At 49.1% G+C, this 16,634-nt stretch overlaps 2 protein-coding genes across 4 annotated transcripts; both read left to right on the forward strand.

The window, feature by feature from the left end:
- The first annotated feature begins 14 nt into the window (after window positions 1-14).
- On the forward strand, window positions 15-4,365 carry kat14 (lysine acetyltransferase 14). The gene is made up of 10 exons (XM_088372628.1): window positions 15-261; window positions 708-829; window positions 907-1,028; window positions 1,125-1,297; window positions 1,363-1,809; window positions 1,884-2,374; window positions 2,437-2,570; window positions 3,114-3,289; window positions 3,411-3,601; window positions 3,743-4,365. The coding sequence occupies exons 1-10, from the start codon at window positions 15-17 to the stop codon at window positions 3,914-3,916; spliced, it is 2,277 nt and encodes a 758-aa protein (XP_088228754.1). The 3' UTR covers window positions 3,917-4,365.
- Window positions 4,366-6,795: 2,430 nt separating this feature from the next.
- On the forward strand, window positions 6,796-11,001 carry polr3f (polymerase (RNA) III (DNA directed) polypeptide F). Of its 3 annotated transcripts, none has more exons than XM_088372636.1 (10): window positions 6,807-7,007; window positions 7,598-7,664; window positions 8,653-8,770; window positions 8,855-8,922; window positions 9,006-9,073; window positions 9,154-9,266; window positions 9,723-9,866; window positions 10,075-10,182; window positions 10,257-10,448; window positions 10,608-11,001. In XM_088372636.1, the coding sequence occupies exons 3-10, from the start codon at window positions 8,714-8,716 to the stop codon at window positions 10,683-10,685; spliced, it is 828 nt and encodes a 275-aa protein (XP_088228762.1). In that variant the 5' UTR covers window positions 6,807-7,007; window positions 7,598-7,664; window positions 8,653-8,713; the 3' UTR covers window positions 10,686-11,001. The 3 variants fall into 3 exon arrangements, with proteins under 3 accessions (XP_088228760.1, XP_088228762.1, XP_088228761.1); XM_088372635.1 differs by lacking the exon at window positions 7,598-7,664 and adding an exon at window positions 8,365-8,522 and having other exon boundaries at window positions 6,844-7,007; XM_088372634.1 differs by lacking the exon at window positions 7,598-7,664 and having other exon boundaries at window positions 6,796-7,007.
- Window positions 11,002-16,634: the final 5,633 nt, after the last annotated feature.

The following is a 16,634-nucleotide window of genomic DNA, read 5'->3' on the forward strand; positions in this document are numbered from 1 at the left end:
CAGCCAGCGAGCTCATGGAGGGCGGAGGCGAGCCGGGCGGGGCGGTGGAGGATGAGGCGGCCTGCACCTCGGCTTCGGAGGGCCTGGAGGAGGGCGAGGTGGAGGGCGAGACGCTTCTGATGGTGGAGTCAGAGGACCAGGGCTCGCACGACCACAGCGGGGACTCCCTTGCCAGCGACCCGGGCGACGAGGCGGACGCCGTCTGGGCCTGCGACCGCTTAGCCTTTTACTGCGAGCGATGCCACAAATGGATTCCTGCAGGTATGCCTTGTCCCCTTCGCTTTGCCTCGGACGCAGTACCACGGGTCCCACTGAAACGCGTTAGTCGCCTGAGCACAATATGATTGTTTTGGGGAAAGCTAATGAAAGTCCCACGCATGGAAAGATGCTGCAGAAGTCAAGCCTGACTATAACCTGCTCGCTGGAATGTTAAAGTCCAACTACAACACCTGCTCCTTTGTTTGTTTGTTTTGTTTTGCTTTGTTGTTTGAGTGTAGTTTACTTGTTGTAATTGGATGGGTTTAAAAAAAAAAAAAAACTCAATAATTTTGGACTGATATGAAATGAGCCAGGTAGCCCAGTCCTGCGGCGATGTTTTTTGTCCGTTTTTTTTTTTTTTTTTTTGCGGCGTGACTCGACATTCTCATGGGTCAACCCTCGTCTCGCACTGCAACACCCTCGTGTTAAGTGTGGTCTTGTCACCGTAGCTCATCTCCACGGCAACCAGCCCAGCTACTTGAAGGGCGACAACTTCTTCAAGTTCGTCTGCCGCGACTGCTCCGAGGACGGCGAAGAGACCTTCGAGAGAATGCGCCTCACCTGGCAGCAGGTCACAGCCTGGCGTGATTGGCGGGTGGGCGGATCCAATTGTGGCAAGGCTGACGTACGTGGCTTTGCATGCGACAGGTGGTCATGCTGGCCATGTACAATCTGTCGCTGGAGGGAACTGGGCGCCAAGGCTACTTCCGCTGGAAGGAGGACATCTGCGCCTTCATTGGTCGCCACTGGAACTTCCTCTTGGGATCCAGGTGGAGAGGCGTCGCCACCGATTTCCTTGCATACCCGTTGTAGCCTTACAATAAAGGCGTCCGATTGGATACCGATGTACTTTTGGCACCCGGCAGGAAAAAGACCTCCACCTGGTGGAGCACGGTAGCGGGTTGTTTGTCGGTGGGAAGTCCCGCGTTCTTCCGCTCGGGGGCGCAAGAATTCAGCGAGCCGGGGTGGTGGAAGCTGGTCCACAACCGACCGCCCATCCTGCGAAGCCCCGCTCCCAAGGCGTCCGCCAAGCTTAAAGGTGAGCCGCCGTCGGTCTTATTCTCACCTTGAGTTGTGGTCCGACGTCATGGCCCGCTGCGGCAGGCGCGGCGGCGGCGTGCAAAACGGCGGCGGAGCCCGCCGTGGCTGTGGAAGGTCTGCGCAAGCGCGGCGGCAGCAGGAACCCGGTGGAGACGGCCATGCAGCTGAAGGAGAAACGCTCGCGGACGCAGGAGGCCAAAGATATCCGGCGGGCTCAGAAAGAGGCGGGCTTTGCCGAACGCGCCGCAGCTTCTGCGCCCGTCACGATGGGCGGTGGGCGCGGCGCGGGCGGCGGACAGCGCCTGCCGGACGCGCTCCTGGAAAAAGGCGAGGTGGTTGAATTCTCCTCCGTCAGTTCTTCAGACAGGACGCCCCTGACCAGCCCGTCGCCGTCCCCCTCGCCCGACTTCTCAGCTCCCGGGACGCCGGCCTCGCACTCCGCTCCGCCTAGCCTGCTGTCGGAGGCCGACCTCATCCCAGATGCCATGCCGCCTCGAGCGCTCTTTCACGGTAAGTTGGCGCTGACGCTCCAGACACGTTTTTTTCTTCTTTCTCTCTTTCTTTCTTTCTTTCTTTGCGTCCAGACGACGAGGAGATGGAGGCCGTGATTGACCCCGGCATGGAGTACGCCCCTCCCCCCGCTGCCTTGGTACGCAAGAAACTGCGCCCGGCGCCACCTCACATCAAGCGGGAGGTGGACAGCGAGGACGACGACGGGCGCCGGGGCGACTCGGAAGAAGCGGCAGGGCCGCGGGGCCCGGAGCCCAAGAGGTCGGCCCGCTGCGACAAAAGACACGGGAGCCCCGGGATTCCCCGCCACGCCCGCATCAGCCCGTACGACGAGCGGATGCTGCGGCGCCGTCTGGACGCGTGTCCTCTGGCGCTGGCTGTCACGCCGCAGGCCTGCCGCCTCCGCCGTAAACTGATAGTGCGCCAGGCCAAGCGGCAGCACGGACTCCCCCTGCTGGACATTGACCGCGCGCTCAGCCTGGCGGGAGGAGCGTACGGCGCCGTGGCCCGGGAGATGGGCGACGCCGCCGCGTGCCGGGATCTGCGGGTCTTGGACCGCTTCCAGGTAATGCCGTGTGGCGGAAGCGACGGCTTTGTCTAAGCGTGACCGTCGACGCTTCTCCGCAGGTGAAAGGTCCGGCTCGGCGCGGCCCGCCCTCGCCACGGCTGTCTTTCGGCTGTCGCCTGACGGGAGCTGACGGCGCTTCGGAGCAGAGCATCAAGAGCCCGTACACGTCTCGCCTCCTCAAACCCTACATCAGGTAAAAAGAAGAAAAAGTGAGCCAATTGAGCCCAGCTGTCTCTGAGATGTGACGGGAGGCTTGGTAGAAGGTGTGAATTTGTTCCAAGCTTGAGAAATTTGGATCCTGTGGTGCCAGTCGAAGACTTCTCTGGTGTCCAAATTGTCGGTTACGGCTAGCGTGGCCAAACGAGGCCGCTGTTGGCTTGGCGTAGGCGTTGCTCCCCGGAGGGAGGCGACGAGTCGACGCGCACGAGAGAGCTGTGTCCGTTGCGAAGCGATGGCCGTGCCGCGTCGTGTCGAACAATATCAAAATATGTGCGTGCGTCGGGAGGAGGCAGTGACAAGCTTCTCAGTGTCGACCATGAGGATCGTTTGGGAACAGGAGCACGGCATGTTGGAGGAGATGGAAATGTGGTCTGGCCGTCTGCCACAAGGCTGTTTGCTTTTCTCGGTCGCTTGTAAATTTGAGATCCGTCCCAGCGAGCAGAATGGCCTTCCTGGCGACGGAAAGGCTCGTTGGGCAATCCTAATTGGATGTCTGTCACGCGCATCGATCGGCCAGGCGCGACTACGAGAGCCGGCCCCTCAAGATGCGTCTGCTGGCCGAGATCCGAGCGCACCCCCACCGCCGCGACCCCGACTGGATCCCGGAGCCCGACGCCCCCCTGGACTACTGCTACGTGCGACCCAGTCACATCGCCTCGGTCAACGCCATGTGTCGCCAAGGCTTCTGGCCAGGTAACGCAACGCTGCCGCAGCGGCTGCCGCAGCGGCTGCCGCAGCGGCTGCCGCAGCGGCTGCCGCGGCAGCGCCCCAACCGCCTCCATGTGCTTTGAACTGCGGCCTCCCTCACCCTCAGGAGTGGACCTGTCAGAGTGCCTGCAGTACCCTGACTTCAGCGTGGTGGCGCTCTACAAAAAGGTGGTGGTGGGCTTCGGTTTCATGGTGCCCGACGTCAAGTACAACGAGGCGTACGTCTCCTTCCTTCTCGTCCACCCCGAGTGGCGGCGGGCGGGTATCGGAACCTTCATGATCTACCACCTCATACAGGTCTATTTTCTTTCTTTCTTTCCTTGTCTATATTCTTTTCTTTCCGGCCCCAGCGCAAATACACGTTTTCTTGACACCTTTCTGCCATTTTATGAAGTCACGTGGCGCGATGGCGCTGTTTTTTTTTTTTATTTCTCCCAGACTTGCATGGGCAAGGACGTGACGCTTCACGTGTCCGCCGGCAATCCCGCCATGTTGCTCTACCAGAAGTTCGGCTTCCAGGCCGAGGAGTACATCCTGGACTTTTACGACAAGTATTACGCGGTGGACAGTACCGAGTGTCGCCACGCCTTCTTCCTGCGATTGCGACGCTGAGCCTGCCCAGTCAAAAGTCAACGCACGAGGGTTAGGGTTCTTTCTTTGTTTCCCCGCTCGCGTCTCGCTGTTGCGATCGGAGAGAGTTTAAGGCTCCGCCTGTGCCAAGGACCCGGGCAGCTCCTCCGCCAGCGACGTGGCAGCGGAAAGGGCCCAATGTGACCTTGTGACATTCTGGTAATGACCATTGGATGTTGCTTCACATACATGGATGAAAGTCAAAGTGCTTCAGCTGAGTTCGGATCAGACCCGACCGCCCGTGGCGGGGTTCTCGGCGCCGACCAGAGCTACGTTGATCCGGCGCGTCACGACTATGTAAGGACAGGAACATCGTTGCCACGTTCGACTGTCACTGCCAAAGTATTTTATTTCGAGGCCAGGGAGTTTTCAACTCATTGTTTCTGCCCTAGAGTTAGCCTTCATGTCTCCTGAATAAACACTTGTACTTAGTCAATGGTGAGACTGAGAGTTCTATGAGGGTGGCTTTGGGAGCACGGGCGACCGGACCCTCTTATCGGGAAGAGTCGGACTCCGCCAAGGCTTCCCTCTATCACCGATTCTGTTACCAACTTTTACGGACAGAATTTCTAGGTGCCGTTGAGGGCCTTCCATTGGGGTGAGCTCAGTATCGCATCTTCGCTTTTTGCTGCTGTTTCAAGCCATGATCTCACACTGGAGCAGAGTCCATACCGCAAGTTCCGTGGTAGGTATCGCATACCCTCGGGCGGTATGCGTTCAAGCGTTCTCACACTTTTGATGGCGTCACGCTATATGAATGGCACGAATGACAGTACGATGAGGTCTTAAGATTGTGATTGGTCTGTTTTGCGGAAATATGATTGTAGTTCGAACGGATGATTTGGGCGTCAAAAACTTCTGAAAACAATGTGCACTTCGGTGATTATTTGATGTATTAATGCTTTTTCCGTTTGAAAAGGAAATGTGAAATTTGCAGCGACAACTGGCGGTAATAATTTGTAATTGCCCTAATGGGGTCCTCGTGTTTCAAGGCTGCCACCATCGTTCCTGTGCCGAAGAAACCTGCACCGTCCTGCTTCAATGACTACCGCCCTGTGGCACTGACGCCCATCATCATGAAGTGCTTTGAGCGGCTGGTCATGGAGCACATCAAGTCCGTTCTCCCCCCCACCATTGACCCTTTCCAGTTTGCGTACCGTGCCAAGCGGTCCTCTGAGGATGCCATCTGCTCTGCCCTCCACTCGGCCCTCACCCACCTGGAGAGAAAGGACTCATATGTGAGGTTGCTGTTTGTAGACTTCAGCTCTGCCTTCAACACCATTGTGCCGCAGCGACTCATCTGCAAACTCGACGAGCTGGGCCTCAGTACCTCCCTCTGCAACTGGCTACTGGACTTCCTCTGTCAGAGGCCTCAGGTGGTGCGTGTTGGCGACAAAATCTCCGCCAGCAACACGCTGAGCACGGGGGCCCCCCAGGGCTGCGTGCTCAGTCCATTGCTCTTCACCCTGCTGACGCATGACTGCACTGCGACCTACAGCGACAACCGCATAGTGAAGTTTGCTGACGACACGACTCTGGTGGGTCTCATCACGAAGGGCGACGAGACTCGGTACAGGTCGGAAGTTGACCTTCTGACCACGTGGTGCAGGGACAACAACCTCCTGCTGAACGTCAATAAGACCAAGGAAATCATTGTTGACTTCCGGAAGGGTCGCACAACACACCTGCCGCTGATCATCGGCGGTGCTGTGGTGGAGAGGGTGAGCTGCACCAAGTTCCTGGGGGTGCACATCAGTGAGGACCTCTCCTGGTCCGCAAACACCTCGTCACTGGCAAAGAAAGCTCAGCGCCGCCTGTACTTCCTGCGGAAGCTCAGGCGTGCATGTGCTCCTCAGGCAGTCCTGTCTACATTCCACCGTGGCACCATTGAGAGCGTCCTCACCAGTTGCATCGCTGTCTGGGGTGGTAACTGCACTGAACAGAACTTGAAGGCCCTGCAGCGCATAGTGAATACGGCTGGTAAGATTATTGGTGCTTCGCTCCCCTCCCTGAAGGACATTTACACCTCCCATCTCGCCCGCAAGGCAACCTCGATTGCCAGAGACGTGAGTCACCCGGCTCACTCTTTGTTTGACCTTCTGCCCTCTGGGAAGAGGTACAGGAGCCTGCGCTCCCGCACCACCAGACTCGCCAACAGCTTCTTTCTCCAGGCTGTTAGGGCCCTGAACTCGCTACCCCCTTCTGCGTAGCGTGCGGCACTGTTGCGCTATTTTCGGGAATGTCTGCTGTACGCGCACTTGCTCCTTTTTTTTTCTGCTCCTCTTATTTATTTATTGTTGTGTTATTTATTCATTATTTATTCAGCACGCTTTTGTTATACTTGTTTACTTGTTTGTCTGTTGTGAGCCATGTCTTGTCACCGTGGGATAGGGGGGAACGAAATTTCGGTTTCTTTGTGTGTCTTTGGCATGTGGAGAAATTGACAATAAAGCTGACTTTGACTTTGACTTTGACTCTAACGCGGCGTTCGTCGTATGAAAAGTTTTGAGATCGCCTGCCTACAAATATCACAATAACGATGCATTTTTTCTTCAAACATAAATGGTGGAACTAATATTATTTGTATAGGAGGCTCTAGACTTTGGTGTCGCTTTACTGGCGTTCACTCTGGAGCGGTCTCTCTCCCACGTACATAAACCCCGTTGGACTTAGCGAGATCTACGCGGCATCAAATTACCGTATTGGTGTACCAGACCACGAATAAAATTATCTCCAACTGATATTATTGATATGGAATCGCTATATTAACTGACTGAGAGTTTGCGTGGTTTATTAGTTGGCTAATGGTATAGTTTGGAGCAGGCATTTCTTCGGACATCCCCACGTTTGCGTGAGCTTTTTAGGACCCCCGGTCTGAATGGAGCATGGCTGGCTAGACAGCTAGCTAATCGTCCGAAACGACGCCGTTTGCAAGAGGACTTCGGCAACTAGTCGAGTATAAACATATACACGTATACCTTGAAAAGAAAAATCGTCGAGAGGTGAGGAGGACGTTCGAGATGTCTGACGCAAAAGTAAAGAAGGAACCGAACATATGTGAAGTTGAAAACAGGTCAGGCACTTTGTCCTAAGTTTACAGCTTCGCCTTGTATTTACAGTCTTCATAGTGCATGATGTTATTGACATGTTTCTTGTGGACACGCTACATACATACATACATACATACATACATACATACATACATACATACATACATACATTCAAAGCGTTTATTGTCATGTGTACAAAAGGAAAGCACTTTTTTTTTGTACAATGATATTCTTTCGCTGTCTGTTAAAGTGCCAGACAAGGTAAGGAAGATGAACAGAAGATTAAAAAGTAAAAAACCACAAAATATAAAAAACACAATATATATACAACTTCTAAGGTGAGGGATAGGCTAGTGCTAAAATGGCATTGTGCAACAGTTGTGAGAGCTAGAGTGAATGTACTGTTAAACAGGCGAGAATGCAGTGTAAACAATATGCAGTATAAAGTGCAGATCAGTGATTGAGGTAGTGATCTGGTCATCTGTTTGAGTCTAATGGCCGTGGGGAAGAAAGAGTTCTTGAAACGGGAGGTTTTACATTTTACACTTCTGTACCACCGGCCTGAGGGGAGAAGTGTGAACAGTCCATGTTGGGGGTGGGTGGGGTCTTTGAGGATGAACGCCGCTCTCCTGTGGACCCTACGGTGGTGGATACTCTGCGGAGAGGGCAGCGGAGTCCAGGTGATTTTCTCTGCTGTCCTCACCACTCTCTGCAGTTGCTTGCGGTCCGCAGCAGTACAGCTGCATGCATACAGACAGACACAGACGTACAGACAGACAGACAGACAGACAGACAATGTTTTGGGATGGAGCCACATCAGCTGCGTTTACATGTCAACATTTTTTCAATCCCATCAGAGGTTTTGCAATTTTCATGGACACTTTGTGTCTTGATGCGTTTGAAGAGACACGTCTTCATCTCATCAAACGAGACGTTTCGGTGGTTAAGGGCTGTAGAAACAAACCTGACTTGACATGCATCCTTTTCGGGCAGAAATGCACAAATTGAGCAAATAAACCGGGAATAGCTACTAGTAGTAGACAAAGACGTCGCTTGGTCCAGTTCTATTTTAAACAGAAGCGTTATTTTGCACATTTTTCTCGTTTGCGCTGAGTTGACGCTTCCTAATGGAGTGGCAATGGATCCTCCAGTAGGACAATTGTTGCGATTGTCCAAGTCTTTTTCACGCTCTGCTTCCACAATAACAGAAACGCTTCAAGTGCTGTCACGCGTTGTTGTTTTATCACTTATTCTTCGATTCGATTGTCCAAGTCTTTTTCTCGCTCTGCTTCCACAATAACAGAAACTTTTCAAGTGACGTCACGCGTTGTTGTTTTATCACTTATTCTTGCAACTCTTTCAGATTTTTTTTTTTTCAAGGTACCGTTTCAGGACCGGCATCGAGGCACTTTGTGCAGTTATCGAAGTCTAAACAGAAGTACGGTGACTGCACTGATCCGACTCAAACGTCTCTCTCTATGCCGTTGTGTGGAAGGAAATGAGACCCTTTTTCGCCTGACAACCCTGAATAGTTGAGAGTAGGGTTGCAACTGATGATTATCAATTAATCTATCAATGAGTATTTTGATTGATTAAGTGTTTGCATTTAAATGAAAACCAAAAGAAAAGAATCAACCCTTCCACTTCAGCGTGTTGTTGCATTTTCAGGATCAAAGAGCTGTGTCAGCAGTTTCCTCACGGCATCACCGACCAGGTGATCCAGAACGACATGCCGCACCTGGACGCTCAGCAGAGGGCTGCTGCCATCAACAAACTGCTCTCACTGGTTCGTAGCCCTTTGCCTTCGCTGCCTTGGCTCTCGCGTTCCTTGCCCGGCCTCTGCCTGACCCCTGCTTGACCTATGGGCCAGGGTTGTCTGGATCTGCTCCGGAACAGCAGCGGGCTCCTCTATAGGCTGAAGGAGACGCAGAGCGCCAGGTAACATGCGGGCGCCGTCGCCACGCGCGTGTCAAGCGCTTCTTGTGACCCGCCGCCGTGCGAATGTGCGTGGGTGACGTCAGCAAGATGAAAGGTTCCGACAACCAGGAGAAGCTGGTCTACCAGATCATCGAAGACGCCGCAAACAAAGGTGAGTGGGTGCGTTTCGACCTTAGTTTAAAGATTAGAGCCTGTGACGTGCACACGCACCCACGCGCCACCCATGCGCAGGCATCTGGAGCCGGGACATCCGCTTCAAGAGCAACCTCCCTCTGACTGAGATCAACAAGATCCTCAAGAACCTCGAGAGCAAAAAACTCATCAAGGCCGTCAAGTCTGTGGCGGTGAGTCCTCCGTGGCTTTGGTGCCATTTTGTAAGCGTCCTGCCGTATCGCGTCATATCGCGGCCGCTTGACGTTTTCCAAACCGTCTTGGACCGGAACGCGGTGAGAAATGTCACTTGGCCTCGCGCTTGCTCACCCGCCAATAAGTGCGTTGACGGCGTGGGCCTGCGCGAGGCTACCCGGCGCGCCACCCCTGGCTCGGTCGCATCTTTTGATGAGCTCGACGTGTCGAAGCGGGCGTTCCGTGTTGAAGGGGGGGGGTGGGTTGGTGGGGGCTCAATTGTGACAATTGCGGTCCATGTTGAAAAGGGAAGTGAACGATCGGAAAAGCTGGAATTTGCACTGGTGACCGCATGAAACACTTTGCTATGGTGGAAACAAACGGAAAAGGTGGAAATGTGCAATTCTGGCGCGCAACTTCAAATCCTCATTAAGGCTGTGCGTGCGTGCGTGCAGGCGTCCAAGAAGAAAGTCTACATGTTGTACAACGTGCAGCCCGACCGCTCAGTGACGGGCGGCGCCTGGTACAGTGACCAGGACTTTGAGTCGGAGTTTGTGGAGGTGTTGAACCAGCAGTGCTTTAAGTTCCTGCACAGCAAGGTGAGGTCACGTCACCGGGGTAGGGGGTGGAGCGCCAGCCGAGCCGTATAAATCAAATGGGTGCTTGGGAAGAGAAACAAAATGGCGTCCCTTCCTCTGCACCTTGCTCTCTACGGCTTTGGGTGCCGGCTGGCATGGGAGCATAACGGGGAAGCTGAAAATCTCGTGATTAGCCGCTCACACTAGCACCTCCTGCGCGCACCCTCAGGCGGAGTCGGCGCAGGACAGCAAGCAGAGTCCCGTGCTCCAGAGGAACAGTTCCTTCGCCACCTCGCACGAAGTCTGGAAGTACATCAGCGAGTTGGGCATCAGCAAGGTAGCTGTGGCCCGCGCCCCACCCGTGCTCCCACCTCTTGCCCGCTGAGCGTCCTTCCGCTCCGGCCCGGCCAGGTGGACCTGTCCACGGAGGACACGGAGACCATCCTGGACACGCTGGTGTACGACGGCAAGGCGGAGATGAGCGTGATGGCAGCCAAGGAGGGGACGCCGGGCAGCGTGGACGGACGCATCAAGCTGTATCGTGCCGTCAAGGCCGTGACGGCGCCCGCTGGACTGGTCAAGACGCCCTGCGGACTCTGCCCGGTAACGCTGACCTTTTTGTTTGGTCCTTTGCTTCGGAGCTCTTTGATCTTTTGGACATAGGCGTGGCGGGTGCCCGAGGAAGGCAACGCTGCCTTGCTCCTTGACTTGCCCTTGCTTGCGCGCTCTCACAAAGCGCTGTTGGGGTCTTGCGGCTGGCAGGTTTTCCACGAGTGTCACGATGGCGGCGAGATCTCGCCATCCACCTGCGTCTACTTGGACCAATGGCTTGCCTTCTGACAGCTGGCTCGCGCCCCCGACGACCCACTGTGCTGCTACGCTGGGGCGTCCTTACTGGCATCTGGTTGCCGCTTGCGCCCTTGTCAGTAAAGTCAATCCTCGCATGGCTCGTATCATGATGCATTGCAACTGCGAGAAGTGTTGTATTCCGAAATCAAAGAAAGCTCGGAATGGATGACGGCGTGAAGCTGATACACATAGAATACAGAGAGCGACCAACCAGCGTTCTAACCACATTGCAGGGGATAGGTATGTAGAAACATTGAATAATTTAGCTCCAAGATGATAAATAAACATTTTCAGTCATTTCATAGACTATCACTTGTTTTATTGAAAGCATTCAACAACTTATTACCGGTAAATCTACAAAAATACTTCTTGATGAAAGACTATAAATTGAAAAGATTTTACAATTCCAAGATTGAAACTACTCTGGAAAGTTTTTGTGTGCCTGTATGCGGAATGAATCTTTGGAATAGTTTGGATACACAACAATGTCAAAATACACACAAAAATCAATTATTATGGAAACATATAATCTGACTACAGTTTATTGAACTAGACTTTTAAATTTACTGCAATATGTTTAGTTCAGTGGTCCCGAACGCCACCAGTTTCATATGGACATTCACTGAACCCTTCTTTAGTAAAAAATTAAATTACAGCTACTTGCAGAAAATGACATCACAGTTGCCCAAACAGGCGGACGAAAAGACTTTTCTGGTCTAAATAAACCCTGAGATAAGATATCCTTTATAAGATAACAATAAAAATAATATTAAGGTATATACATACAGACGAAGAAGAAAAGAAAAAGTGCTGGGGCGGGCGTCGAACCCGCACCATGATGCTTTAGAAGCGGTCATGCTGACCAGTGCGCCATCAAGCCAACACATAGTAGTCAAAGTCTATTACATAATACACCGGTTGCTATATGACGTCTGCTCCGTCGCAGTCACGTGACGCGGAAGCGACGTCAATGGGCGGAACTTCCGCCGAAATTAAAATCCGTGGGCAGAGTTAACTTGTTTAAAAGGGAGTGGGCAGAAGACTTATTTAATTGATTTAAATCTATTTTGAGTGTGCGCCATTATGTCAACGCATAACAATTGTAAGTCTACTATACAAAACTGCGGTTGCAATATGACGTCTGCCACGTTGCAGTCATGTGACGCGGAAATGACGCTAATGGGCGGGACTTCCGCCAAAATTCAAATCCGTGGGCGCGGCTTTCAACAATAGCAGCGAACGAGACACAGCGGATGGTTCAACGACGACTAACAAGAGAAATATTTTTATTTTCTGCTTGCAACTGGACCGTCTAGAGAGTACACGGTAAATACAACTCATTGTTTTTAAAAAGAAGTACTTTTGTTGCTCTGAAAAGCGAGTGAGTGTGGTGTCGTCGAACTCTGCGTCTGCTGCCAGCCACAAACGCCGAATTTCGACGATTCTTCCTGGTCAACGGTTATAAATGATTGCGTTGATTTAAAAAGAAAAACTTTATTTAACTCTACTTTTAACTTTGCCGTTTTAGATAAGCGCGTATTACGCGGAAACGACGTCAATAGGCGTGGCTTCCGCCCAAATTCAAATCCGTGGGCGCGGATAGCTGCGAATGGACGCGAGCGAGATAGCGGATACAAACACGACGATTATGAACAGAAATATCTTTATTTTCTGCTTGCAACTGGACCGTCTAGAGCGTACACGGTAAATACAACTCATTGTTTTTAAAAAGAAGTACTTTTGTAGCCCCGAAAAGCGAGTGAGTGTGGCGGGCGTCGAGCTCGGCGTCTGCTGCCAGCCACAAACGCCGAATTTCGACGATTCTTCCTGGTCAACGGTTTTAAATGATTGCGTTGATTTAAAAAGAAAAACTTTATTTAACTCTACTTTTAACTTTGCCGTTTTAGATAAGCGGGTTTTACGCGGAAATGACGTCAGTAGGCGGGGCTTCCGCCCAAATTCAAATCCGTGGCCGCGGATGGCTGCGAATGGACGCGAGCGAGATAGCGGATACAAACACGACGATTAGCAACAGAAATGTCTTTATTTTCTGCTTGCAACTGGACCGTCTAGAGCGTACACGGTAAATACAACTCATTGTTTTTAAAAAGAAGTACTTTTTTAGCCCCGAAAAGCGAGTGAGTGTGGCGGGCGTCGAGCTCGGCGTCTGCTGCCAGCCACAAACGCCGAATTTCGACGATTCTTCCTGGTCAACGGTTATAAATGATTGCGTTGATTTAAAAAGAAAAACTTTATTTAACTCTACTTTTAACTTTGCCGTTTTAGATAAGCGGGTATTACGCGGAAATGAAGCCAGTAGGCGTGGCTTCCGCCAAAATTCAAATCCGTGGCCGCGGATGGCTGCGAATGGACGCGAGCGAGATAGCGGATACAAACACGACGATTAGCAACAGAAATATCTTTATTTTCTGCTCACAACTGGACCGTCTAGAGCGTATACGGTAAATACAACTCATTGTGTTTAAAAACAAGTACTATTGTAGTCTCGAAAAAGCGAGTGAGTGGGGGGGCCGTCGTCGAATTCGGCGTCTGCTGCCAGCCATAGACGCCGAATTTCGACGATTCTCCCTGGTCAACGGTTGTAAATTATTGCGTTGATTAAAAATAAAACTTTATTTAACTCTACTTTTAACTTTGCCGTTTTAGATAAGCGGGTATTACGTCGCAGTAATGTGCCGTCGAAATGAAGTCAATAGGGGAGGGAAACTCCCGCCAAAATTCAAATCCGTGGGCGCGAAATGGCCGTTAGCGCGACAGCGGATACAAACACGACGTAGTCGCGTTGCCTTATATCTTTGAATGTCTTGAGGGTAAATGTTAATGTTTAATTTCATTCCTTTAGGTTACATGGTGTTTGTTGGCTGTATGTTTTCCACTGTAAGAAGAATGAATATACACATCAGTTGGAGGCTCGCATCATTGACCAGGCGCTACAATGGTGAGTAGCCCTTCCTTCCTCCATTTATGTTAAACACCTCCTATTTCATGTCTAACAGTAATTGATTTAACACATAACCGTAAGTAAATTGTGTGTGGGCACTGTCAATTTAATATGTGTAATTATACTGCCTAATCTGTCACTGAGTATATTGTTGCAAAGTAATATAAGAAATAATCCAAGATTGTAATTCAGAATAGTTTTCAAAAGACGACCATTAGAATTATATACAAATCTGATTACCCTGAACACAAGTAATTTCTTAAATCACAAATTCTTCTATTCAAAGATTTGGTCAGACTGCTCAAATGATGCCTAACAGTAATTAATGTAACACATAACCATAAGTAAATTGAGTGTGGGCACTCTTAAGTTAACAAGCGATTATACTGCCTAATCTCTTACCGAGTATGTTGTTGCAAAGTAATATAAGAAAAGATCCGAAGTAGTAATCCAGTGTTTAATATGTCCTATCAGGGCTCAAGTCAAAATTTGGCACCCTCATGTGGTGAAATTTGGAATTGCATCACATCCAATTTTGCCTGGGAACAAACAGATTAAATAAATCGTAGTCTTAAATAAGCCACCCCTTCTCAAACAAGTAAACTCTGCCCATTTTGCGGAGTAGATGTTCTGTTAATACCTAGTATTTAAACAAAGTCATAATTAAAAATACTTTCAACATTCATTCATCCATTAAACCACCGTTAGTCCACTCGCTCTTATTACCAACTCCTATCAATTTAACTAAGCGTTTAATACGTCCTATCAGGTCTCAAGTCAAGATTTGGCACCATACTTTTTTGAAATTTGCAATTGCAGCAAATCCAATTTTGCCAGGGAAGAAAAATAGTCTTACATGTTGCCATTAAATAAATTAAATAAATCTTGCTTGTTCCCACTCCTTTTGAAAAAAGTAGTTTAAAACGAGGGCCCCTCCCTCAACTTTTAACCCGAACGAGCCCTAAGCCCGCACGTCACATTGTGTTGCATCTGCGAATGTTGCTTGAAGCCAAATGTTAAAGTTTTCTTTCATTCCATTAGGTTTCACGGTGTTGGTCGGCTGTACGTTTTCCACCGTCAGAAGAATGAAAATACAAATCAGTTGGAGGCTCGCATCATTGACCAGTCGCTACAATGGTGAGTACCCATTTCTTCCTCCATTTATGTTAAACACCTCCTATTTTATGTTTAACAGTAATTGATTTAACACATAACCATAAGTAAATTGAGTGTGGGCACGCTCAAGTTAACATATGCGATTATACTGCCTAATCTCTCACCGAGTATATTGTTGCAAAGTAATATAAGAAAAGATCCAAAGTTGTAATTCAGAATAGTTTTCAAAAGAAGGCCATTAGAATTATATACAAATGTGATTACCCTAAACTTAAAAACAAACTATTTGTTAAATCACAAAGTCTTCAATTCAAAGATTTGGTTAGATTATCACACTCCTCAAAGTGAAGCAAAAGTGTTTACCTAAAAAATATTCAAAAGCATATTCAAACTATGTCTAATTCAGAACATTCATGTTGCCCCCCCTCGGCATTATTATCAATTTGTATCACTTCAACTAAGTGTTTAATATGTCCTATCAGGTCTCAAGTCAAAATTTGGCACCATCATGTGGTGTAATTTGGAATTGCAGCACATCCAATTTTGCCTGGGAACAAACAGATTAAATAAGTCTTACTTCTTGCCAATCCTCCCCAATTTTGCCAGGGAACAAAAATAGATTAAATAAACTAAATAAGTTTTACTTCTTCCCATTAAATGAGTTTAATACGTCCTATCAGGTCTCAAGTCAAGATTTGGCACCGTACTTTGTTGAAATTTGCAATTGCAGCAAATCCTATTTTGCCTGGGAACAAAAATAGATGAAACAAATTAAATAAGCCATTAAATAAATTAAATAAGTCTTGCTTGTTCGCACTCCTTTTCGAAAAAGTAGTTTAAAACAAGGGCCCTTCCCTCAACCTTTAACCCTAACGAGCCCTCACCCCGCACGTCACATTGTGTTGTATCTGCGAATGTTGGTTGAGGCCAAATGTTAAAGTTTTCTTTCATTCCTTTAGGTTCCTCGGTGTTGGTTGGCTGTACGTTTCCCAACGTCAGGAGAATGAATATACAAATCAGTTGGAGGCTCGCATCATTGACCAGGAGCCACAATGGTGAGTACCCATTTCTTCCTCCATTTATGTTAAACCTCCTATTTCATGTTTAACAGTAGTTGATTTAACACTTAAGCATAAGTAAATTGAGTGTGGGCACTCTCAAGTTAACATATGCGATTATACTGCCTAATCTGTCACCGAGTATATTGTTGCAAAGTAATATGAGAAAAGATCCAAAGTTGTAATTCAGAATAGTTTTCAAAAGACGACCATTAGAATTATATACAAATCTGATTACCCTGAACATAAATAATTTCTTAAATCACAAATTCTTCTATTCAAAGATTTGGTCAGACTGCTCAAATGATGCCTAACAGTAATTAATGTAACACATAACCATAAGTAAATTGAGTGTGGGCACTCTTAAGTTAACAAGTGATTATACTGCCTAATCTCTTACCGAGTATGTTGTTGCAAAGTAACATAAGAAAAGATCCAAAGTAGTAATCCAGTGTTTAATATGTCCTATTAGGGCTCAAGTCAAAATTTGGCACCCTCATGTGGTGAAATTTGGAATTGCATCACATCCAATTTTGCCTGGGAACAAACAGATTAAATAAATCGTAGTCTTAAATAAGCCACCCCTTCTCAAACAAGTAAACTCTGCCCTTTTTGCGCAGTAGATGTTCTGTTAAAACCTAGTATTTAAACAAAGTCATAATTTAAATTACTTTCAACATTCATTCATCCATTAAACCACCACTAGTCCACTCGCTCTTATTACCAACTCCTATCTATGTAACTAAGCGTTTAATACGTCCTATCAGGTCTCAAGTCAAGATTTGGCACTGTACTTTGTTGAAA

Source organism: Syngnathus floridae, chromosome 4, assembly GCF_059516105.1.
Source record: "Syngnathus floridae isolate MCC-2025c chromosome 4, RoL_Sflo_1.0, whole genome shotgun sequence".
NCBI classification, from domain to species: Eukaryota; Metazoa; Chordata; class Actinopteri; order Syngnathiformes; family Syngnathidae; genus Syngnathus; species Syngnathus floridae.